The sequence below is a fragment of the Sciurus carolinensis genome, chromosome 3 (assembly GCF_902686445.1).
Source record: "Sciurus carolinensis chromosome 3, mSciCar1.2, whole genome shotgun sequence".
In the NCBI taxonomy this organism is placed as follows: domain Eukaryota; kingdom Metazoa; phylum Chordata; class Mammalia; order Rodentia; family Sciuridae; genus Sciurus; species Sciurus carolinensis.
The window spans coordinates 23,120,914-23,144,211 of record NC_062215.1 but is presented as its reverse complement, the minus strand read 5'-3'; the positions used below and the strand labels follow the sequence as shown (position 1 = coordinate 23,144,211).

General features: G+C 51.0%; 1 protein-coding gene across 3 annotated transcripts in view; it reads right to left on the bottom strand.

Annotated features, from left to right (window-relative positions):
• Positions 1 to 257: 257 nt before the first annotated feature.
• Positions 258 to 23,298, bottom strand: part of Plxdc1 (plexin domain containing 1) — a 65,832-nt gene continuing 42,791 nt past the window's right edge. The window contains exons 8-14 of one of the 3 annotated variants that reach the window (XM_047546228.1): positions 19,843 to 19,938; positions 16,235 to 16,316; positions 12,848 to 12,908; positions 11,579 to 11,714; positions 7,547 to 7,579; positions 5,407 to 5,567; positions 258 to 4,033 (exon numbers count right to left, since the gene is read on the bottom strand). In XM_047546228.1, the coding sequence (XP_047402184.1) occupies positions 3,914 to 4,033; positions 5,407 to 5,567; positions 7,547 to 7,579; positions 11,579 to 11,714; positions 12,848 to 12,908; positions 16,235 to 16,316; positions 19,843 to 19,938 (689 nt within the window). In that variant the 3' untranslated portion in view covers positions 258 to 3,913. Of the gene's footprint in view, positions 4,034 to 5,406; positions 5,568 to 7,546; positions 7,580 to 7,608; positions 8,226 to 11,578; positions 11,715 to 12,847; positions 12,909 to 16,234; positions 16,317 to 19,842; positions 19,939 to 23,298 lie in introns of those variants that run through there. The other 2 variants (XM_047546229.1, XM_047546230.1) reach the window with 2 other exon arrangements.

Below are 23,298 nucleotides of genomic sequence, written 5' to 3'. Positions count from 1 at the left end.
TTAGCACCTCTTCACGCGTCCCCATTGGCTTTTCCAACAAATTCCTCTTTATTTGGCAAACGCAGCATGTTTATTTATAAATTGGCTTGTTTGGAGCCTGAAATTTGGCATCGTTGACTTTGGCAGTGAGGAGTTCGAATTTTTCCTCTTTGTTTTGGTTTGCTAAACTATGTTTTGTGAGCAAAAACACAAAGTAATAAAACAAGAGGAGGCTGCTGAAGTTGTTCAAATGCAAAGCATTCAGAAATGTGACAGTATCAACTTACTCAGATTTATTTTGTATCTTTAGATAGTAGATTAAAAATGCATGAGGTTGACTTCCAGGGATTTACAAACCCAATATAAGTAAATAGCTGGGGTTGTTTCCCAAAATACTTTTCTTGGAGCTGGGGCAGGAGGTTGGGAAAAGCGACCCTGAGGGACCGGGGTCTGGTGGATGTCCATATGTTCCCAAGGTCAGGTCCTTGGTGAAGATGTCAGTCAGTCATCAGGACCAAGGCATGTGCACACCAAATCCTTCGCATTTTCTTTTGTACACAACAGAGGTTGTAAGAGATTGTTGCCCTTAAAAAATTAACACTGGGAATTCATATGAAGTATGAGAATATATTCCTTTTAGGACAGCGAGGGTCCCCCTAGGCCCTGAGTCCTCCTTGATGTGCTATAAATTCAGGTAGGTTTTTGTTGAGAGAAACACACGGCATTTGATCTGTGACCTTGATTCTTTTGGTGTAGGCGCTCATGGCCAGGGAGTCTGGCTGCAGCCCCTGAGCCCTGCTTCCTCCAGTCTGAGTCCTGTTCTGGGACCTGGGACCTTCTCAACCCTGGCTACGGCCAGACGAATGGCCGGCTCAGGGATGAATGCTGCGTTTGGAACACCGTGGCGGGCTGGCAGCTTTTGCCATTGTTTTAATTTAACAAACTCAGCAAGGGCTGAGCACAGCTACAGCCTTGCCCAATGATTTTTTAGAAATAAAATATGTGGGTGTGCGTGCACACACGGGGTGTGTGTATGTGTGTGTGTCTGTGTGCTTGTGTGCGAGGGAGGAATGTGTGATGCAGGGGAGCCCTGATAAAACATACAATTTTAAACCATTGTCTTCATGGGTCCATCAAGAACCTTCATAATGACTAGAGGACAATTTTTTTGGTTTTGTTTTGTTTTACCTCAGGCTCACGCTGAGACCTGAACAAGTGACCTCTAGTGTCCCAGGTGGGTGACACCTAATTATGGTCTGTGGGTGCTGGGGTTGACAGCTGGACTCACATGACTTGTGTCTTAGAATCAGAAACCCCAGGGTGCTTCCTGGACAAATCCACAGATCTAGGAGTGGCCAAATGAAGGGGGTTGAGGCTGTGCTCGCAGCCTGACTCTGGGCGCCCTCTTGAACTTGGTGGCTTCTGCAGTCTTCATATTCCCATTTTTTGTTTAGCTCTCTTAAGGGTTCTGATATAAAACAGAGCCTAAGACCTTCTGATAAAAAACAAACAAACAAACAAACAAACAAACAAAAAAACCCTTCTGATCTCTGACAACATGGACAAATTCACAGTCCTATTTCACGGAGTTGAAGCTTCCTGTTGAGTGATGGGCTTTTATGGACTCCCACCCCTTAGGACACCCAAATACACCATGTAGAGAAGGCACCTGCCAGTCACCTGTTGTCCCTGGAGACAGAGTGGAAAGGCCTGGAAGTCTGGTTGGTGGTGCAGACTATGAGGTACTCCCTCACCTTGCTCGACGGTCAGTCAGACTGTCTGTCAGACTCCGAGTGGTGACCCTGAGACCCTTGTCTCCCTCTGGTCACTCTTGAAGCAAATCGCTCACCACTGCTACCCAGTTAACCTGCTCTGAACCTTGGGGTCAAACACCTGGTTCTGTATAAGAAATACTTATCTTTTCAGAGACCCCAAGCATGGCCAGGGACCAGCATCAACTGTGAGGTGCTTGGCTCTGTGTTTTGGAAGCCTTGGTCTAAGTGTTTTGGCTTGAGAAATCCAGGGGCTGTTATGTCCAGAGGCCTCTCTCAGTGACACATCTTCAGTTCTTTTTGCTCTCCAATAGCTTCACTGCCCTCGCCACTGACACCCCAGGGTCAGCAGGGTTTGCTCTGGCCAGGGCCAAGGCCTCCTTTCTCCATCTGCAGTGGCTGGGGACAGAGGTGTCCCACCTCACTGCACACTCCTCCACTCTCAGCGTTCTTTCCCTTCAGGAATCCAGAATGGGTGACTGAACGCTGACTGGGAAAAAGTATGCTGGAGTTTGGGAGTGGGGCAAATGGTGCTGCCCACTGTTAGGCCACCGCAGGAGCTTCCCGCCGGCCAATTTAGACACATGGCCATCCTAGAGGTCTGGGTGCCAGGTCACTGTTGGGAGAGCAGCTACCCATCTTTCTGTCTTCTGGAGTTTGCAAAGAACTCTGCTCTGCTGCATTGTCGTTTTTCTTTCTCAAATCCCCTCCCCTTCCCCCACCTCTCTCCCTTCTCCTGTTTGTGAAGCTGGGCTGAGGTCCAGCTTGCCGACTCTGCTTGTTATTAGAGTCCTTGCTGCAGATAAACCACCAAGGAGCCGCTGGAAAACCATCAGTCAAGGCTTCGGATGCGTCTGGCTATTTGCACTGCCTACCCTCCCCCACACTGAATTGCTTGGTACTCTGACTTTTCCTTTGCAGCCTCTCTGTGACCTGCACAAAAAGGGCGTGACTAACTGGAGATGGTGACTTAACATTTATTTACTGTTGGTTTTTTTTTTTTTTTTTTTTTTAACTTCGAATGAGGGTGAGTTCTAGATTTTAATTTCCAATGCACTTCAGAAGAAACCCTGACTCTTCCCTATAAACCAGGCTGAGTTAGGGAGTCTGAAATCCCTGCCCCCAAAACTTCTTGCAGAGCAGGGGAGACGGAGGGAACTTTCCAGGTCAAGGTCTTATGTAGAAAATTCTCCCTCCTGTGCCAGCTTCCTCTGTCCCACCTGTCCTGGCATCTTTGCTTCAACAGGATCTAACTGAAGATCCCTGCTGGGTGGGTGTCAACCAGTCCTCAAGCCCCCCCCCATTTGTCCCTAATGGCTATAGAAATCCAGTTCAGAGGAAGAAAAATATGAACCAAGCAAGCTCAGCCTTTGGAGGTACTTACTGCACTGACAGTAGTACAGGTCAGTGGGTAAGATGGGCACCAGACAGATTGCCAGAAAAAGGAGCCCCACATGGTACACACGGCTACCCACCCAGGCCGGCCAGGTGGAGGTTGGGCACAGGCGAGGGCAAAGCCTGGGCTGCAGGCTGCGCTTGCTCTGCTGCTGAGTCCCTGGGTTTCCCAGGAAAGGGCAAGGGAAGGGAGCGAAGTCTGAAGATGCAAATTTCCCCACAGCTTCTTTCTTTCCTCTTATTTGGCTTCTCTCCCATGACAACATGTCCTAAGGGCTTAGAGCTTCACAGATGGAGAGAACCCCTTCTTCAGCTTCCAGAGCCACAGAAGCCTGGGCTAAGTCCGCTGCCTCCAGAGCCAGGAGGACCAGCTCGTGAGTCTATGGCCCTGGAACGCAGTCATCCTGCCCCAGGCTTTGTAGTCACCTGTGTTCTACACAGGAGCCTCACGAGGCTGGGAGCAGGGCGCAAGGCCGCCTCCAGGTGGAGGTAGCTCTGGAACAGCTACGGAGGTCATCGAGAGAAGCAGAGGGGAGACCCCTCGCATTAAACAGGATGAGATTAGGTGATCGTTCTTTTAAAAGCCCCACATGGTTGCTGTTCTGCCCCCTCGTCCTCTGGGGTGTGAGGGCTAAACTGCAACTGGGCACCATAAGCCACCATCTCCTCTTCCTGGCCCAGGGTATGCTTGGCAAGGCCTGCAGAAGTTACTTCTCCGCTCTGTACAACTCATCTTTTTGGCCGTCCTGGGTTTTCCTGCCTGGCTCTCAGCACTGCTCGGCCTCCACGAAGCCCTCCTTCTCATGGCCTGCGGGCTCCACCTCAGTGTAGGTGGAGTGGTTGGGGTGGTTGCGGAACTTCATGGCTGGCCAGTGGTGAGGTCTCCGCTGCAGCGGGTTTTGGGGACAGAAACAGAGTCAGCAGACATGATCTGTCCATGGGGACCCCACTCCCCAAGTGATAGTGCCATGATTCTCTCTTATAAGGACCCTAGGGTACTGGGGGCCCACTGGGCTCCAGGTGACAGTCAGGGCCACTCTCCCCAAAAGACTCCCCACTGTCATCCCTTGACAACTGGAGTCAGTGTTTGGGAGGAGAATATTTTATCCCTCACTGTGTGGTCTACAGAACTCATGGCTTAAAGCTTCAGCAACACAGGGTAGAGATCTGATGGAAAGGGTCCCAGATGACTGGAATGCCAAGATAACCCCTCCAGACAGCACAGGTTCTGCATCAGAGGCAACTGGGGGGCTTACTGAAATGTAGATCCTGAGCCCACTTAGATCTACTCCATCAGAATCCCTGTGGGCTGGGGATCTGCAGCTCCCAGGTGGTATCCAGGTAGGCTAAGACTTCAGAGACTGACTAGGACCCATAAGTTTGTCACCTGTGCAGGCGAGACTGGAGTGCCAGGAGGGCCATGGTTGTGCCCCTCTGAAAACCTTTGAAAAAATCCTTTTTAACAAAAAGGATCTCTCTCTGATAACTTAAGCACTTTTAAGGAATTCCCAAAGGGTACCACCAGCTGGTGACCTTCAGGAGGGCAAGGGCAGTATCTTATTTATCTTTGTGTCCTCAGCTCCTAGCAGAAACAATGGACACACTGTAAGCACTCAGTTGAATTCTATGGAATGAACTGTATCTTCTGGAAGCTAATAAACAGCTGAGAGTGGAGGGCTAGACAGGAAGCTGCTGGACTCTGGCTCAGAGTGCTGGGGGTTGAGCCTTCCTTCCCATGCTGCACCTCGGCTGGTCCCTCAGAATTCTGGGACATTCAAAACCGCAATATCCTCAACTAAAACTCCCAGAGAGCACAGCCCTCATTATCATTTCCACTTTTCATTTGTCATCTAAAAAAATCCAAAGAAGCAGCAAAAGAGGTTGGTTCTATTATGGCTCCAAATAAGTCCCAAGCCTGCAATTTGGGCATGAGAGACCATAAATAATTAGAGAATGGCTGCCCAGCCACTAAATGGGCTCTGTAGGATATTTTTGGCCTTCTTTCATTCCTCTGGGGACTTTCCTAATTTCACAAATGGGGAAATGAAAGCAGATGGGCTGTTCCACAGGGCCAGGGGGCCAAGGTGCTAAACCCTGGGGGTGATGGGCATAAAGGGCACCAGCCACTGAGAGATGTGCCAGGAGGGAGCTGGTGTAGGTTTCTCAGGTACATGATGGGTGAGGGATGAGCGGGGAGAGGTGGGAACCAAATGGCTTGGGAATCCCTGATGCAGAAGCAGACGGCACATTCTACACTGACCTCGATGAAGAACAGTGCAGCATTGGAGTTGGGGTGGCCATTGATGTAAATGCCAGCCAGGATGATGGCTGCCACCAGGAGGACAGCCAGCACAATGCCCACAATGGTGCCCAGGTGCACAGGGGGGCCCTTTGTCTTTGGGGACAGGTTGTCCTGGAGACCTGTGGAGAGACCATTAGGGCAGGGAGGGGCTGCAGGGCAGCAGGGAACATTGGGCCATGGAGTCTTGGGTTCAAACAAAGACCCAGAGATGAAAGTCCACAGGACCTTTGGGTCCACTTATCGAAAACATGGGAGAGGCAAGACAGAAGTCGTCAGAATCGTTAAGAGTACAGCATTAATGTTGTTCTTAGCAACTTTCAGGTGGTTTTCCAAAATCACTTAAGAGTTGCCCAAATGTCTAACAAGATCATAAGGGAAGTTCTCTTGAACACCTGTGTCGCACAACCACCTTTAAGGAATTCACAAAGGCTATGTGATGGTTAAGATTTTGGGATCTAGAATCCAGCTGCTTAGGTTCAAATCTATGCTCTGCCATGTACTAGCTGTGTGACCTTGCACAAATTATTTGACCTCTCTGGGTCTCCACTATCGCTTCTAATAGAACAACAACAACAACAACAATAACTACTTAATAGGATTATAGTGAGAGTTAAAATGAGATGTCATGTCAATCACTGAGGACATGTCGAGTGTCTCAGAAGACCTCGGTAAGTGTCAGCTATTACTATAAAAAGAACAACTTGTCACATTCCATGACCAAATTGAGAACGTCCTGGAGGGCTAGGGCAGGGTCTTATTCATCTTTGTGTCCTCAGCTCTTAGGAGAAATGGTCGACCTGCAGTTGAACTCTACGGAATGGATTAGGTCCCCTGAAATCTAAGAGCCAGCAGGCACTCTCTGAGAACATGTCAGGGTTTGAAATGTGTCCCAAGGCAGAGAGGAAGTTTCCATGGACTGTAGAGCTGGAAGCTCCTCCAGTCCCACCCTTTCTTATGTGACTGAGATCATGGAAACAGAGGTTAGCGATTTGCCCAAGGACACACCAGTCCAGGGCCAGCACTAAGCAGCCTGGTTCCCTGACATTATCTGGGGAGTGTGGAGATGACATGGTAGAGAAGACAGGTGAGCATGTTGGCCACAGAAATCTTGAGCCCTTTGTACCTGGCTAGCGGGCACAATGGGAGGCAACAGGGGGTGAGGGCTTTTAATAGGGGGGCGTTCAAAATCATTGTCCTCCCCAGCCCCTGCTCTCTGTGGGACGCACTGTAAGCTCAGGACACAGGAGAGAAGCTGCCCAGCGCTGCAGTGCTTGACTAGTGCCTCCATGCCAGGAGGTGGGAAGAGCTGAGGTAACAAACCAGCCTCCCTGACCCGCTGGCTACGAGCCCGCAGCCTGCTGCCACCCTGGTGACTTCATGGGCAGGACCTGATGACTGGATGGTGCAGTCCCCTGACCCCAACACTCCCTCTGTCTCTCCTGCTGCCTGGGAGAGAAGCAACGGCTCTAACTGTACTGTCTTAAAAACCTTCTCTCCCGCTGGAACCAGAGAACAACCTCCAGCCTGCAGTCAGAAGGGTCTCCAGGCCCTGTCCTCACAGCAGCTGCAGCAGAGCCTGGCTGGCCCTGGGCGATGGGCAGGGGAGGAGGGCCCCCATCACCTCATCTTCCCAAGGCTGCAGAGAACCCACCTTCGGGCGCCCTGCAAAATTTATGGTGGGACAACTTCTCTGTGCTGCTGGCCAACCCATGAGGGAATGTAATGTCAGAGAGACGGCTTCCCCTCGCTGACTAGGAGGCCCAGGGGGAGGAGGGGCCATGGCCATCGGCCCCACCAGCCATGCCTGACCAGGCTCAGACTTTCCCCTCCCGCCTCTTCAGGGCGGCAACTATGCAAGAGTTGGAGGCCAGGAGGGACCGCTGGAGGATCCGGCTGAGACAGAAATGTTTGGGCAGACATGTTCCTTCCATCTTGGGGCCTATGCTGAGGCCCCCTTGCCTTCCCACCCAGCAGGAGGCCTGGGCCATCCCTGCAGCAGCCTTACCCCCTCCTCTCTCCCACAAAGAGACCCATCGCGCCCTACTGGCCAGGGCAGGTCCAGGGGTATGAAGAAGAGGGTGGGCAGTTCTGTACTCACCATCTCCTGCGTAGGGGTTCGACTTAGTGTCATCTTCAAAGAGAGAAGACAGGAGCAAGGTTAGTGGAATCACTATGCCTTTGTCTCCTTGGGTCTGGATGGGATTTTAGGGAGCTTCGGTTCAGCTGAAGTGCAGAGAGGGGAGGTGACTTGCTTAAAGTCTCACAGCAGTGTAAGGACAGAAGGCCGGAGCAAGCTGGGCTGACTTCCCTGACAATTATTCATTCATTCAACAAATATTTATTGAGAATTTACCATGGGCTAAGCACTAGGAGTGGGTGCTGGTGACACTGCAGGTAACTGACAGACGTGGTCCCTGCCCTCGGGGAGTCACAGGTGGGGAATGGAGGGCTCACACAACAACAGGGGTGCAGCAGTGGCAGAGCACATGCCTAGCATTGTCAAAAGTAAGTAAACCCCACATGACGAGGCTCTCACCCAGACCACAAGTCAAGGAAAGCTTCCTGGTGGGGCGGGGGTGGTGGAGGGTGTGATTCTTGAATTATGAAGCGGGAACCCAAGAGGGTTATGGGTACAGGCAAAGGCCCACAGTCAAAAAGAACTTGGTCAGTTGAGAAGTAGAAAACCAACTGGGCATAGTGGCACATGCCTGTAATCCCAGCTCCTTGGGAGGTTGAGGAAGGAGGATCCGAGCCAGACTCTGCAACTTGGTAAGACCCTGTCTTAAAATGAAATAAAAAGAGATGGGGATGTACCTCGTTGCCTAGCATGTGTTGGACCCTAGTTTAAAAAAAAAAAAAAGGGGGAAAAAGGAAACAGCAATTCCTAAAAATTAAAAGGAAAATAAAATTGTAGATTTCTAAAGGTGTATTTTCTTCCAAAATTTTGATAAAGGTATTTGAGCGGAACTTCAAATCTATTTTTTTAAACAGTAACTTACTTTTTTTTATAACTTTATTTTATTTATTTATATTTTTATGTGGTGCTGAGGATCAAACCCAGTGCCTCACATGTGCTAGGCAAGTGCTCTACCACTGAGCCACAACCCCAATCCTTCAAATCTATTTTGTTATTGCAAGTTGACAAGAATGAATTGGCTAATAAACAGACCAAAGTAACCTAAATATCACTGGCATCTTAAACTCAATTTAAAAGAACATAGAATCTAGGTCATTAAAAATCAATTGCAGATGCAGAGGGGCTGGGGAGATAGCTCAGTCGGTAGAGTGCTTGCCTTGCATGCACAAGGCCCTGGGTTCGATCCCCAGCACCACAAAAAAAAAAAAAAAAATCAATTGCAACCTGGTCCGCACTTACTTCTGGTGGTAAGAGGACATGGTGCCCGTCACAGTCCCTCCCATAGAGCTAGTGAAGGTGGCTTCACTGTGCCTAGAACAGCCTCTTGCCTACTCACCAAGTACTGGTTCCCAAATGCCATCTTGCCAGAACTCAAAGGAAGGCAAATGGTTCCCTAATTGATGGGCTGTGGTGTCATCTCATGACAACACAGAGGAAGAAACGCAAACGCATGGAATGTTTATCGAATGACTGGTCATTTTTCCGTAGTTACTTCTTGGGGCTACCAAGGTGTCTGTCGGCCACTCCTAAGATGAGCCCTTGCACTACATGCAGCTCTTCTGGGCTTTGTGTCAGTTATTTGCCCCTCAGGGGTGGTCTGGCCCACTGGAGCAGGCAGCATTCAGTTGCAAGTGAAGAACTTAGAATCCAGCCCCCGGCCCCCTGGCCCTCTCTGGTCCCTGACTCTGCCCTGCCGAGGCAGGTTCCCCTAGATGGAGAGCTGCATCCCCTTGGTTTATAACGTTTCCCCGTTACAAACTATACCACAAGATGAGCTGTACCAAGCAGACTGTATCCCACACCTGTCTCCTAAATGTCCTAGTGCAGGCTATAACCAGGAGGGCACCTGGCCCCAGTTCTGCCAAGATACCTTGAGAGCGGGGTGTGGGGGGGCAGTCATCATTAAAAGATCTTTATTTTGTGGTTCTGGGGATCAAACCCAGGGCCTTGAGCATGCTAGGCAAGCACTGTACCCCTGAGCCCCATCTCCAGCCCCAAAGTTCTTCCAGGCCTGGTTCCTTTAACAGGAGTGAGGCCCATTTCTGGCTTGGCAAGAGATACAGACAACAAAATGGGCAAACAATTTGCTGCCTCTGTGAGGGACAGCCACCACAGCAGCGACAGGGAGCACTGGTCCCTTGAATTCTGAGTGATTACAAGTCAGGATTTAGATCAGACCCCAGATGTTGTGTCCTGGGCTCTCCATGCCCTCCACAGCCACCCCTCCAGCCTCTGACACTGTGGTTCAAGCAGATGGTAAAGTCCTGAGTGAGGTGGGGGAGCTGTCTGCAGCCCCTGCCCAGTGCTGGGCCCAGGGCGTGCTCTCTAAGCACAGGATGGACTGAGGGGAGACCGACCAAGGGTTGCTTCCTTCTAGTGGAACTTCCCTTCACAGTAAGGTCACCCATGTACTTGGCAGCTGACTCCCCAAGGGCAAGATTTCTTTGTGCTTCCTCTTCATTTAATACCTGGAAGCAGCAGCAATACCTCTGCTCTCACTACCTGAGTCTGAACCAGGTCCTTGCTATTTCCAGGGAGCCTCAGAGTGACGAAGCCACCTGAATCTGCTTCACGTGTCCACCTTTGGCTCTAATCCCTGTACCCTGAGTTGACACCAACCATTTCCATGTCTTCCAGCATTAAAAAAGGCAGTGGTGTCAAGGGGAAAGAGTGCTGCCTTTGCAGCCAGATGAGACCTGGCTCCATCTCTTCCTGGCTGGGTGACCCAGGACAAGTCATCTATCTCTCTGAGCCTTAGTGTCTTCTCTATAAAATGGAGACATAACAGTCAACATCCAGAATTTTTAGGAGGACTGAATATTAATTTGTGCATGACTTTAGCAACCTACCCCTCACATAGCCAGTCCCCCAAGATATTAACTCTTTGTCTCATGTCTCATTCTCCTCTGTGACCACCCTCTGGCTAGGAGACCCTGACCTAGTTCTCCAGTTCACTGGGTAATGTTTAGAAAGCACGGGGCACCTCATGTAGGCCTGAGTAACCTACTTTGCCCCTTATAAGCCTATTTCCTTATCTATAAAAAGGATCGTGGCTAAACATTTTAAAATATTAACTCTTTTCTTCTTTCTTCCTTTCTGCTATTCCTTCCAAGTAGGTGTTTGGCTCAGACGAGGCTGTAAGAGCTCATAATCTTTCAGTCTTTCTTTAAGGGAAAGGGGCTTTCAAATCTAGATGAGATGTATTGGAAAAGGTAAGAGGAATTTATCAGAGATAAGCAAAGAATCCTGGAGGAGTTTGAGAGAAACTAAAAGATCTGGGGGCTCCTGTACTTGGAGGAGGTGGCACAGGGCCTCCAGGGGGCGGGGAGCAGAAACTACCCATGACCTCTGGCAGTTTCAGCCAAGAGGCCTCAAGATGGCAAAGAAGCCCCGGGACTGTCAGGTCGGAATAGGCAGGATGAACCCCTGATGGATGACATCAGAGGCCCACTGGGACCCTCTGCTGGAGCAGGGAACAAGGCCAGAAGAACTAAGGAGAAATTACCACTGCTTCTGCTAAGTAGGGCCTGAGAGCCAGAAGCAAAGTTAAGTTACAGAAAAATCAGGCAACCTTTCTCTCACCTCTTAGTGTATGGACTTAAATTCAAACCTGCTGCAAGAATGGGACTTCCCAGCACCTTGAGGATTACTATCAAGATTAACTGAGGTTAAAAAAAAGAAAAAGATTAACAGAGGTGACCGAGAGAATATACCTGGCACTGGGCCGAGACATTAATTCTCTCCTCTCCACAGTGAATTCCATCCCACTGCTCTGATGCCGGCCAGCATGGTGGTTAGAACCCGGAATTGGTGCATTCTAAGCCCACCTCTGCTGCTCACCAGCAAGCCAGCTAAGCTCTCTGGGCTTTAGTCCTGCTGTAAGAGGGCAGGCCAATGCCTGTCCCATGAGATGGTCCCTATGAGGGCCAGCAAGTTCTCCAGGCAATGGTTCTTCCCAGGTCCCTCCCCAGCCTACCTCAGCTCCCGCCTTACCTTCCGTGGTGAGGCTGTCACTGAAGAGGGAGGAGGAGGTGGTGGTGAGGTCGCCATCCAAGGGGCGCAAGGAGCTGTCAGGGGAGGCCGAGTAGTGGTCCTCATCCTGGAAGTCCTCGCACGTGCTGCCCTCTGCCTAAAAGAGAGACCCAGCCCTGCTGCCTGGCTAGAGTTGGACCCTGAATGCATTTAAACTTTCCATTTAGTTGGGAAGCTGAGATGAAGGGTCGCTTGAGCCCAGGAGTTCAAGGTCAGCCAGGGCAATCTAGGGAGACTCCAGTTCACAAAAGAAGGAAAAGAAAAGAAAACAAACAAACAAACAAACAAACAAAAAACCCTTTACTTGATCCTAAAAGTGTCTTATCTTACAGGGCAATATATCTATCAGTCAGCTGCTTCAAATTCTTACTCATGCAAGGAACTGAGATGCCAATCTTGAATAAATAGAGCAAATCTGAATATTCAGCACAGTCAACATCAGAAAGCAGAATTTTTTTTTTTTTTTTTTTTTTTTTTAATAAAGGCCAGAACAAGACAGTTAACTGCAACCCAGACTAATAAAAGAGGCCGAGGGGGTTCATGTTTAAATGCTGATCCAGCACCTAGTAGCTGTGAGAGGCAGCCCAGCTCATTCCGTTACCCCCTCTGATCAAGAGGGGTACTGGCCTTCAGCTTCAAGGTCAAGTTAAATAAGAGCAAGTGTAGAGCAGCACAGCGCGGTGCTTACCCTGCAAAAGGAGAAAGAGGAGGGCTGCAAAGAAATTTGTTGGAGCGAACTCTGTGCTAGTCCAGGATGAGAACAGGATGCTCCCTGCCCAGAATCAGTGGTGAGTATGCTGGAAAGTTCTAGCAGTGAGAAGGAACCTGTAGGGGATTCTACATGGGTGCGGCCTGGAAGACCCTCCACACCCCCAGGATGACTGCCTCCCTCAAAAGCCAGAGGCCTAGAGCCTCGGCAGGTGCAGGTCAGCAGGTGCACAGCCTCTGGAGGAGCCAGCTGGGGCTGAGGCCATGCTTCTGCAGGGACCAAAAGAGTTCCTGAGGAGCTACTGCTCAAAGCCAAGTCACCAGACGTGTTTGTCTTAGGGACACACAGAGCCTTCTAAAACCTTCCAATGTGGTCTAATTAATTGGTTCAGAGTAATCTGCAAAACAAATCTTAGCAGGAGGAGGGAATAAAGGCAGCATGGGCTAAAGACCTGGAGAAGAGCCACCTGCGGAGGGGCCTGCTGGCAGACCACGCCACAGCAGATCACACCTGGTTCTCACCTCTTGAGCACAGCCGTAGGCCAACCACTCCTGACGATAGCGGTCAAAGCCACTAGAGCACCTGCAAGGGAACCAAAACGTTAGAGAGGTGAGGGGACCAGCAGAGAAGCCCTCCACTTTCATGTCCTCTATTCAGTACGTCTCTGATGACAGTGAGGAGAGGCTCAACTCCTGGGCTGGGGTGGTCAAGCTCCCCAGGTGCAGGGGAAGATGTTTGTGTATCCCTACCTTTCTTATGACCAGCTCTCAGGGATCAAGACGACATCTGCCCAGATGTGTGTGTCTGCTGGGATGCATGACCTCTAATGACCTTTAAGTCTGTTTGACTCTGCTACCACGGCAAGGCTGGAACTGGAAGAATTCACGCTCATTCCCCAGGCTCCCCATCATTCAGTGGCCTCCACTCGGAAGCAGAGGCTGGGCCCAAGGTGGGCATCAGCAGAGCTGGCCAACACCTCCCTGTGTGAGCATTACAGGGCAGAAATGAGGGTTCTGCCAGAGGCTGGGAGTTATTAAAAACTGGCTGACAAGGGTCTCTGGAGAGGACACTGTGCAGCTCAGCTGGGCCGGAAGAGACCTAGTGCCTCCCTAGGGAAAGGGTGGGGGCACAGGATGAACCAGAGAATGTTCTCCACGGCCTCAGGCTCAAATTTCCATTCTTCACTCTTTGGTGCCAGGGGAAGTCAGCAAACCCTACTTGAGTTCAGGGACATTTGCACCAGCAGAATAACATCCTGAGCCACCAGGGCAGAAAAGGAATTCCCAGGACCTTAACTCCACACCAGCAGCCCCTGCCCATTAGGCCAGAGATGAGGTTTTCGGAGGACCTCCAGTCTTCCCTTCCGGAGAGGCCTCCGTGGTTTCCAAGCTGCTTCTCCTGAGCAGGGGTGACTGCACTGCACCAGCCACAGGCTCCTTCTCTCAGGCCCTCCAGGACCACTACTTGGGGGATGGAGGATAAGGGCAGTTATTGGAACCTGGGGACTAAAGTTTCTTTTAGATCAGGCCAACTGATTCTTTCAAGGATTAAGCCTCCATTGTAGGTCTAAGGTTTAGAATGTAGGTCACATTCTAAACCCTGAGCCAGTTAACACAGACTCGAAGAAGGGCATGAGAAATGGCCATTCACTGGGTGTCTCTTGAACAGCAGGTGCTGCCCCAGACACGGGGCATCTCTCCCATGCACCATCTCTTGGGACCCTCACAATGATGATGCAAGGACTATGACCATCATTTCCCAAGCTAATCCAGGACCTGAGGTCACCCTTAGACTCCAGATGGGCCTTGGGGGCTACTTTAGGATGATAAAAAGACACCTTCCGTGGTAAGTGAAATCGTCTAAATCAGATCCAGCCACGAGCCAGGAGGGGGTGGCCCAGGAGGCTGCAGAGGGCTGAGCAGGTGAAGGAGAGGGGAGAGGAGAACCTGGGGGTCCCCACTCTACCGGTCCTGTCCTCTGGCTCCATAGGAACCTGGGTTCAGCTCTCATTTGGAGCCAAGGATCTAAAGAGCTGGTGAGGAAGGGCACGCATTAGAGTGAGCCCAGGGGTGTCTGGGGATGGATGGTTTGTGGCCCATGTCACCCTCATGCTCTCTAATGGAGTCTCTCCGTGCTGGGGCTGACTTAACCCCAGCAGAGCAGAGTCCACACCCAGAGCCCTGCCCTTCCCCGCCTGACTGGCCGGTTCTGCTGAGGCAGGCCTCTCGGTCACGTCACGCTCTCTGAGTCTGGGTGTGGCCGCTAAATGGGGCTGTGGTGATGCAAGGGCTTTGCTTTCGTCTGGCCCACTTTGCAGTTCCCATGGCTCAGTTTGTGCTGGATGCTGAGTCACGCGGTGGCAGCCAGCCCCAGGATCCCAGGGCTCATCTCAGTTCATCTAGAGTGTCTCCCCGTCATGGAGACAGCGGTTCACTTTGAAAGCGAACAAGACGAAACACTCCAAAAATCAGACTCCTGGGATTCTGGTCCCAGAGGATCAGATTCTGTGGATTGTGGTGGGAGGAGGAGGGAATCTGGTTTTTAACAAGCCCTCCAGGTGATTCTGAAAGACTCGGTGGGCAGAGGACTCTGCCAAGCTCCTGTTCGGGAAGAACCAACCAGTTGACCAGCCTCGTCTCCACAAATTCTGAGACTCTGTGCCTTTCCTGCCAAGACCCCTGGGTGCTTTGTAAAAATGCTGTTTGGCACTTGGGGAGTTTAAATAACAGTGTTTCCCTCACCCACATCCCCCCAATTCACATAATGCCACCCCATTTTACAGGGTAAACACACTGATGGCCCAGGAGAATGCACGAAGGCCCAGCTGGTGGGAAGAGCACCTGAGAGGCCTGATAAGCCCACCCCTTCCCCTGCGAGTGGAGCCGTCCTGTCCCCAAGCGTAGCAGGCTGCCTGCGGAGGCCAGGGCTTCTATTTCTGCTCAGGGATGTTGGAAGGGAGCAGAGGGAACGCTGACAGCTGCATGGCAGCTGCACAGGAACTCGGAGACTGTAATTTTGCCATTTTCAAGATTGCCTTCAAGGCTCACGGGGTTCCTAGGGCTTCCCACTCACACGAGAGCCCTGGTCCCCACAGGAATCCTTTTTCCCCCTCCTGCCATTTATTTATCTTGGACAGGAGAACAGAGCTTGAATTATAAATCTAATTTGCAAGGAAATGATTTTAGAACAAGGAGTAGAAGATAAGTTGGGTTTAAGGACTTCAGCTCTGAAACTGGATCTCACCCAGAATTTTCTGTGCTTCCAAACCCAAGCATGCAGTGGTGTAGCCTCCCTCAACTTTCTGTGGATGCCCAAAGTGTCCACACCCCTGGTTTTCAGGAAATACTGTTGCAACCCAAGAAAGATCTTGAGGTGGTGTTTTGGGGTCACAGGGCTCTCATGCAGAGGCAGTGGGTCTTCAGCTCATTGCCTGTCTCTGAGCTGGTAGTTCTCACATTGTTTGTAGATGAGGCACTATGTTAAAAGGCTGGCTCCTGGGTCCCCTTCCAGAGATCCCAGGATTCTGCATGCTTCACAGGAGATCTCAGTGACCCTGGGATGACCACAGCTGAGGCCTACTCTTTGAGAAGTCCTGCTCTAGAACCAACACCCTCACACCCTTCCTGGGTATGAGGAGGTGTCTATAGCAGCTGGAATCCCTGAACGGTCTTCCAGAAGCTTAGCGTCACCCCAGGCCTCACCCTGCCACACGAACACCTTGGTCAGGTACAAGCCTCAGAGAGAAACTCTCTCCTGAGACATTCTTGTCCTGATGGTCAGAGAGGCACTGAGCAGAGAGCCTCCTGCTGGCAGACAGGCCCTGCGGACTGAGGCAAGAGTGGGGCTTTCCCTCTGTTCCTCCTCCATGGTCCGCTTATGAGATTCAGTACATGACCCTGGGCACAAACCTCTGCAGGACATGGCACCAGCTGCAGTTGAAGGTCAGGTCTGAGGACATGCAGGTGTCACAGCTCCGATGCTGCAAGCAAGCTGCAAGAGAGGAGGCGGTGGAGGCTGAGCATCAGGACAATTCCACGGGCTTTATACGGTCCAACTCCCGAGTTTTGGGTCCTTCCAGAACAACGGAGTCTCTGACTTAGCAGAGACGCTCAAGGTCATTATTGCTATCCTCACTTCAGTCCAGCCCGTCTACCTTCTTTCCTTCCCTCCTTCCATGACCCAGGAGGTCAGGTCCTGAGCTGGTGTTGGGGGCTCTACAGCAAGACCTAGTCCCTGCCTTCTTGGGGCTTACTGTCATAAGAGCAGACAGACACTAAACAGATACACAAACAAAAACAACTACAAGTTGCGTGTGGTGGTGCCTCCTTTTAATCCCAGCAACTCAGGAGGCTGAAGCAGGAGAATCACAAGTTTGAGGCCAGCCTCAGCAACTTAGTGAGACCCTGTCTCCAAATAAAAAATAAAAAGGGCTGGGCATGTGGTTCAGTGGTAAAGAGCCCCTGGGCTTAATTCCCAGTACCAAAACAAAACAATATAAAACAAACAAAAAACATTACTGAGTGTTTACTGGTGCTAGGCAGTCCTGGATGATGGAGACCCAGTGGTGAGCAGAAAAAGAGGAGATGCCCACAAATGGTTAGACAAGTCTGCCTCAGGGCTTCTGTGGTGAGAGGGGCTGAAGAAAAAGTAGAACAGGACAGGAAGGCAGGAGAGCGGGGATGGGAACTGCTCAGGGAGGCTAATGCAGGCCCTGGAGGGGAGAGCCTTTGGGCAGAGGATGAGCAGGGAGGGAGGGAGTGGGCAACTCTCCCAAGGGAGGAAAAGTCCAGGCAGAAGCGTCTGGTGTGCATGGCCCAGGGGTGGTCCCAGGGCAGACAGAACCCCTAAGAGGCTGCACAGAGGGGAGATGCCGAAGTAGCAAAGAATAAGGAGAGAGCACCGCTGGGGCCAGCCCAGGGCAGAGAAGGAGCAGCGCAGGCTGCTGGAGGGCGCGTGGGGACCCTTCTTTCGCTGCTCAGCCAGAGGAGCAGAGATGCCTGGGGAGCAGGGGGCGGGGGGCTGGATTCTAAGTTTTTCACTTGCAACTGAATGCTGCCTGCTCCAGAGGGCCAGACCACCTCTGAGGGACAAATAACTGGCACAAAGCCCAGAAGAGCTGCATGTAGTGCAAGGACTCATCTTAGGAGTGACCGACAGACACCTTGGTAGCCGCAAGAAGTAACTACGGAAAAATGACCACTCATTCGATAAACATTCCATGCGTTTCTTCCTCTGTGCATTGTCATGAGATGACACCACAGCCCATCAATTAGGGAATCATTTGCTTCCATGGAGTTCTGGCAAGATGGCATTTGGGAACCAGTCCTTGGTGAATAGGCAAGAGGCGGTTGTGGGCACAGTGAAGCCACCTTCAGTGGCTCTATGGGAGGGACAGGCAGTTGGCGGCACTGTGTCCATTTGTCTACCATGGTGGATGGAAAGCCAGGTGCAGGAAATAAGCAGGTACTGCCCTGCAGTGGGGGTGGGGCAGCGTGCTCTCTGTCTATTTCCCTCCCTGGTGTACCCAAGGGGCCTAGAGTGCCCAGCATGTGCTATGTAGAATCCACAGGGACGTGCTCTTCTTATTCCCATTTTACAGAGGAAGGAACTGAGGCCTGGAGAGAGCCATGAAGCTTAAAGTGGCAGATCTGGGTCTGAGCCAGGGTCTGTGTGGACCTAGAGCCAGAACCCAGCCTCTCAGTTCCCCAGTGGGTCCCTCCTGCCCCTGCCCCCAGCCTCACCCCAGGCTACTTTTCCATGACTGTCTCCTAGAAGAGGAGCCAGGAGGGACACAACATGGAGTACGATGGCTTAAAGATAAGCCATCCACATTTTTGGAAGGATCTGGGATAAGAACACAGTGCTACACCCAAAATGTAATGGAGAAGCTGAGGGATGAAGAGTTTTCTCCCAACAAAGCCAGCTGGCCTCCTACATGGGCAGCCACACAGGAGTTTATGGCCTTGCCATTCTCGGTGACTCTGGAGGCCCCTGAATGACTCCGGCCACAGTGGCCATGACGAAACCCTCTGGGGCCTTGTGGGATGTTCATAATGCCTATTGACCTGCATCTCATTTCTGATGTCCTGTATGCTATTAAATGCTGAATTCACTGGCGTCCTGCAGTGGCTTAACTAAACAGCCTCAGAAATGCATTCCCACACCAGGCGCTGTGGTGCATGCCTGAAATCCCAGCACCTTGGAAGGCTGAGGCAGAAGGATCATGAGTTCAAAGCCAGGCTCAGCAACTTATCAAGACCCTGGGGCTGGGATGTGGTTCAGTGGTTAAGCAACCCTGGGTTCGATCCCTGGTACCAAAAAAAAAAGGCATTCCTAGGCCAGCTTACAACTTCCACCTAGGCAGTTAACCCTGGCCTTGGATGTCCTTGCTCTTCACTGCAGCTTAATCCAAGTTTTAGGACTTGAAGTTTGTCCTTACCAATCCCCGAGGAGTCCCTGAGGAATCCCTGTTTCTCAGGCCCAGGGCTCCTGCCTCCTTAGAAAGTGACTGGGTTGGTGGGTGGGTCTGTGACCCACAAGGTATCTTAGCCCTGGGACTCCCTGCTGTCTGGGTCCTTTCCCTTTTCCAGGGGAAGATACCGGCTGAGCCCAGGCTGAGACATGGCCTGGCATTCAGGACCAACCCTTCCTCCTTCTCCTTTTCTTTTTCTATCCCCTGCTCCCAGGAAGGAGGAGGAAGGAGGAGAAAGGGAAGCAAGAAAAGTCACGGAAGGCAGGCAGGCCATGGCTTCAGAAGGAAGCTGGGAGGAACGCTGAGACGAGAGAGGGAATTAAAAGCCTCTTAAGAATATCAGAATATGGGGCTGGGGAGATAGCTCAGTTGCTAGAGTGCTTGCCTAGCATGCACAAGGCCCTGGGTTCAATCCCCAGCACCACTGGGGATTTATAAAATAAAATACAAGAGCGGAAGTGCTGTCCTCCTTCCTTCAGTCCCCCAGCTGCCCTGACCACATCCCAAAGAGCACCCAAAGCTAGCCCTAAGGGGTCCACAGTGGCAGGGGGCCTTGGTCACATGTGTCTTCAACTCTAAGTGAGCAAATTTTTGGAGGGCTTCTGCCTAAATCTTTTTACTGCCTTCTGCCCAGGGACTCCAGCATCACTTCCTCTAAGGAAATTTTAATGACAAACCATGGATTGTTCAGTTTCTGGGTTATTTTTCTTTGGGGCTATCTAAGCATTCTCAGGGGTATATCTCTCTGGGGTTTCAATTATACATAAATAACAATAACTGTCATATACCAGGCGAAACACACTCCAGGCCTGGGAGTTACCAGTGAATGTCAGAGCTGTCATTTCTGGTTCCAGCCCTTACCACAGCTCTGGGAGGGAGGTGTTGGGGCCAGGTTACAGAGGAGAAAGGGAGGCCCAGAAAAGTTAGGTAACTGTAACCTCAGAGCTCAGTGGTGGGTCTGGGCCATGAACCCTGTCTGTTAACTTTGAAGCAGGTTCCAAGATGGTGGAATGCCCCCTGTCAGTGGGAACAACCCCCACTCACTTGGCAATGGGGTGAACTCCACGGCCGACGTGCTGGTGATCTTGCTGGAGTCCAGCTCCACCCGGTGGTATTCAAAGATCGTCCTTCGACGTGATTCTGAAACAGAGGCAAAGCCTGTTGTCAGAAGCCTGTCACAGCCAGAGGGCTTAATATGCAGCCACTGAGGGAGGAAGTCAACCCACCAACGTGGGAGAGACAAGAGGATGGGAGCTGACCTTGAGAGGAGAGCCTTCTGTCACATGCAGGTTAAACTACCACCACAGAGGCTTGGCTGCTCCTGGGGTGAGAAGACGGGGACTCTTGTGCTGCTACGTGCCTCTGGGCCATCACAGTGCCGTTCCCTGATCCACAATGTTTTTTCACCCTTATCTCCTTGTCTAGCTCACTCGTGCAGATCCTGCTTCCTCTGAGCGGCACCTCTTGGCCAGTTCCCTCCTGTCCCCACTCAGGCCAGGTGTCCTCTTCCCACTGTACTCACCATGTGGTACAGACCTTCCAGGCATTAGATTGTGAGCCTCTGGTCCTGCACCTGACCCACAGTGAGTGCTCTGCTAAAGTCTCGCTCCACTTCACTGACTCCTCTCTCCTCCTGGATGGAGGCCTGAGCAAGGTTCAGGGCCTGGAGCCACTCTTAAGTCCTACCTTGATCCCTGCAGAAACTTCCCTCAGGACTTCAGAGTCAGAAGACCTAAGTTCTGATTTGAGTTCTGCTCCTGACTTGCTAGCTAACCTTGGGTAAGTCAGTGGAGCCTCAGTTTCTTGTCTGTGAAGTAGAAAGACGGAGATACTTGCCACACACCTTTGGGAGGAAAAAACTGAAACTGTAGATAAAAATATTCGTCTTAAAATGGCCTTCTTAAATGTACTGATATTTCCCACAACGCTACCATGTCAACTCAAGAACCAAGATTTGGAGTTGGTTTCCTCTGATTCTGCAAGGCAGGCAGCCAGCAGTTGAACTTCCCCACAAGGAGAAAGGGCACTTAGTGTGTGGTCTTTCCAACGCCCTTCCTCTTTCTGGAAACAACATTCCTTTTGGGGAAACTGTGCCCAGCCCACTGGAGGTGCTGTCTTCCATGATCCTGCCTCACAGTGATTGGTTCAGGGCTGGGTGACGGATTTAAGATGAACCAATCAGAAATCTTCCCCGAGACTTTTTTTCAACTAACCAAGCCCATGAATGAGAGTGTTTACAGTCATCTTATGGGGAATAAAGCCATTTTACGAAAAGAAACAGGAAGTACTAGTGATGTTCCAAGACTTTCCCTGGCCCCTATCTTCCCAGACGTTCAGTCCTTCATTTAGTTCTTTGGACTACTTCGGTATTTCCCAATGCACTCTACTTCCTGGTTAAGCTAGTTTGGATTGGGTTTTTAGTATTAGAAACCCAGAGTAAGTAGGGAAATATTTCTCACTCAACTCTAGATGGTTTCTAAATTTCCCAAAGGAATAGGAGAGCTACCATATAAGGGAGGGCATCTAGTGCAAGGGCTGGGTGCCCTATCCCTCACCCCTCCTCCTGTGGGAAGAATATAGGGGAGCATCCACTGTTTAGCAGAATATCTCAGCTGTATGACATCACTTACTTATCCTCAATCTCAGAATAGTTCCCTCCTACTTAACCCAGGATTGAACCCCCGTAGGTCTGAAGCCAAAGTTCACTCTTTTCCCATCACACCACAGTGCCCTGTTGAAGGTCCTGGTGGACCCTGGGCCCTTGAAGCATTCAAGTCTGTACAACATCATTCTAACCAATGAGAAGGAAACTACTCTGGCATTGGTGCTGGCAAAGGTCCCCAGAACTAAACAGAGATCTGAGCTTGAAATGTTGGTACTGCCCATCTGACTTTTCTAGGGGAGTCCATCCGATACCCATGAATTGGTTATAGCTCTGAGCTGGGTAGGAAGGGGAAGGGAGTGGGGAGAACTGATTGAGACATGGAGGAAGAGAAGCCCTGCACTAAGAGAATGACTTCAAAGGAAGGGGGAATGTCGGGGTTACTGTGACCAGGCAGATAGCTCTGTCCTTACCATCTAGGTGACCTTGGATGAGGGACATAGGCTTCATGAACTGCACCCAGAAATGAGACTAGTCATCCTTTACCTGGGGTTATTTTGAAAATACATGAGTCCCTCTTTCCTCTCAATCCCAGCTCATGTGTGTGTGCATGTGTGTGTGTGTGTGTGTGTGTGTGTGTGTGTGTGTGTGTGTTACTGGAGATGGAACCCAGGGCCTCATACATACTACACAAATGTTTACTATTGAGCTACAGCCTCAACCCTTATGAAATTTTATTTTGAAACAGGGTCTCGCTTTGTTGCTGAGGCTGGCCTTGAACTTGCCTCAGTCTCCTGCCTCAGCCGCCTGGGTAGCTGGGATTATGGAGCATGCGCCACCACGCCTGCTTTTTTGCTTTTCATGTAGCTGAGAATACAGGGCACTTTCAGCAACTCCTAACCCTTAAACTCCTCCCTAAACAAAGTTTAATTTATAAACTTGAACATGGAGAGAAAGTATACCTCATTTTTTTCCCTTCCCCTGCACCTCTCTCTCAGCATGCTTCCTGTCTAAGACTCTAGTGGTTCCTGCAGTCCCACCGCTGTGGAGGTTGCTGTGGACAGAGTGGAGATCCTCCATAGAGGTGTCTGACCATGACCATCTGGACAACCTGGGTCCCCCCACTTCACTCTCTCAGCCTCAAATGCCCAGTCCTGTGGTCCTCCCCGTTTCCCTCGGCTGGCTCCAAGGCCCAGGCTGCTTGCTTCTCTCCCTGGGGCTGCCACCTCTTCCCTGGCTTCCCTTATTTCTTCCTGGGCCAGAGTAGATGCTGTTCCTTGCTTTTCTCCTTACTAGAGAATAAGGCAATAAGAAGAGCGGGGGACATCAAAGTGCTGAATGGGCTTGGGGGTGCTGGAGGTTGGGGTGGATAGCCCATGCTCCTCTGAGGGCTGCTCCCTGCCCCCACCCTCACATAATGACTCTCCCGAGGAGGCAGTGGGAGGACCTTGGCCTGGCCCTTCCTTTCCTGCCACAGAGAATGACTTCTCCAGCCCTGAGGCACCCTCCCCCGATGGACTCCTAAATTGGAGCCAGCTGATTTGTGTTGAGATCCAAGCCTCCCCCTGCTTTTCTCTTCCCTGCTTCCCTGCCAGGCAGACCCAGGCATGGGGGTCCAGGTGGACTTGGTAGGTACCCACCAGGGGAGCCCTGCCCAGGTATGGGCTCCATCAGAGAGGAGATGGGCCCAGCTCTAGAGACTCAGACTTGTCAGATTGAGAGCTGCCAGAGAACTAAGAAGTCACGTGGTCCTGCTATCCACTTCACAGATGGGGAAACTGAGGTTCAGATAGATTAATCCATGGACTGATAAAATTTGGTATAATACATTATAATTTACCACACCTATCCACAGCCTTAAATGGGAAATATCTATAATAAATAAACGAGAAAACTTG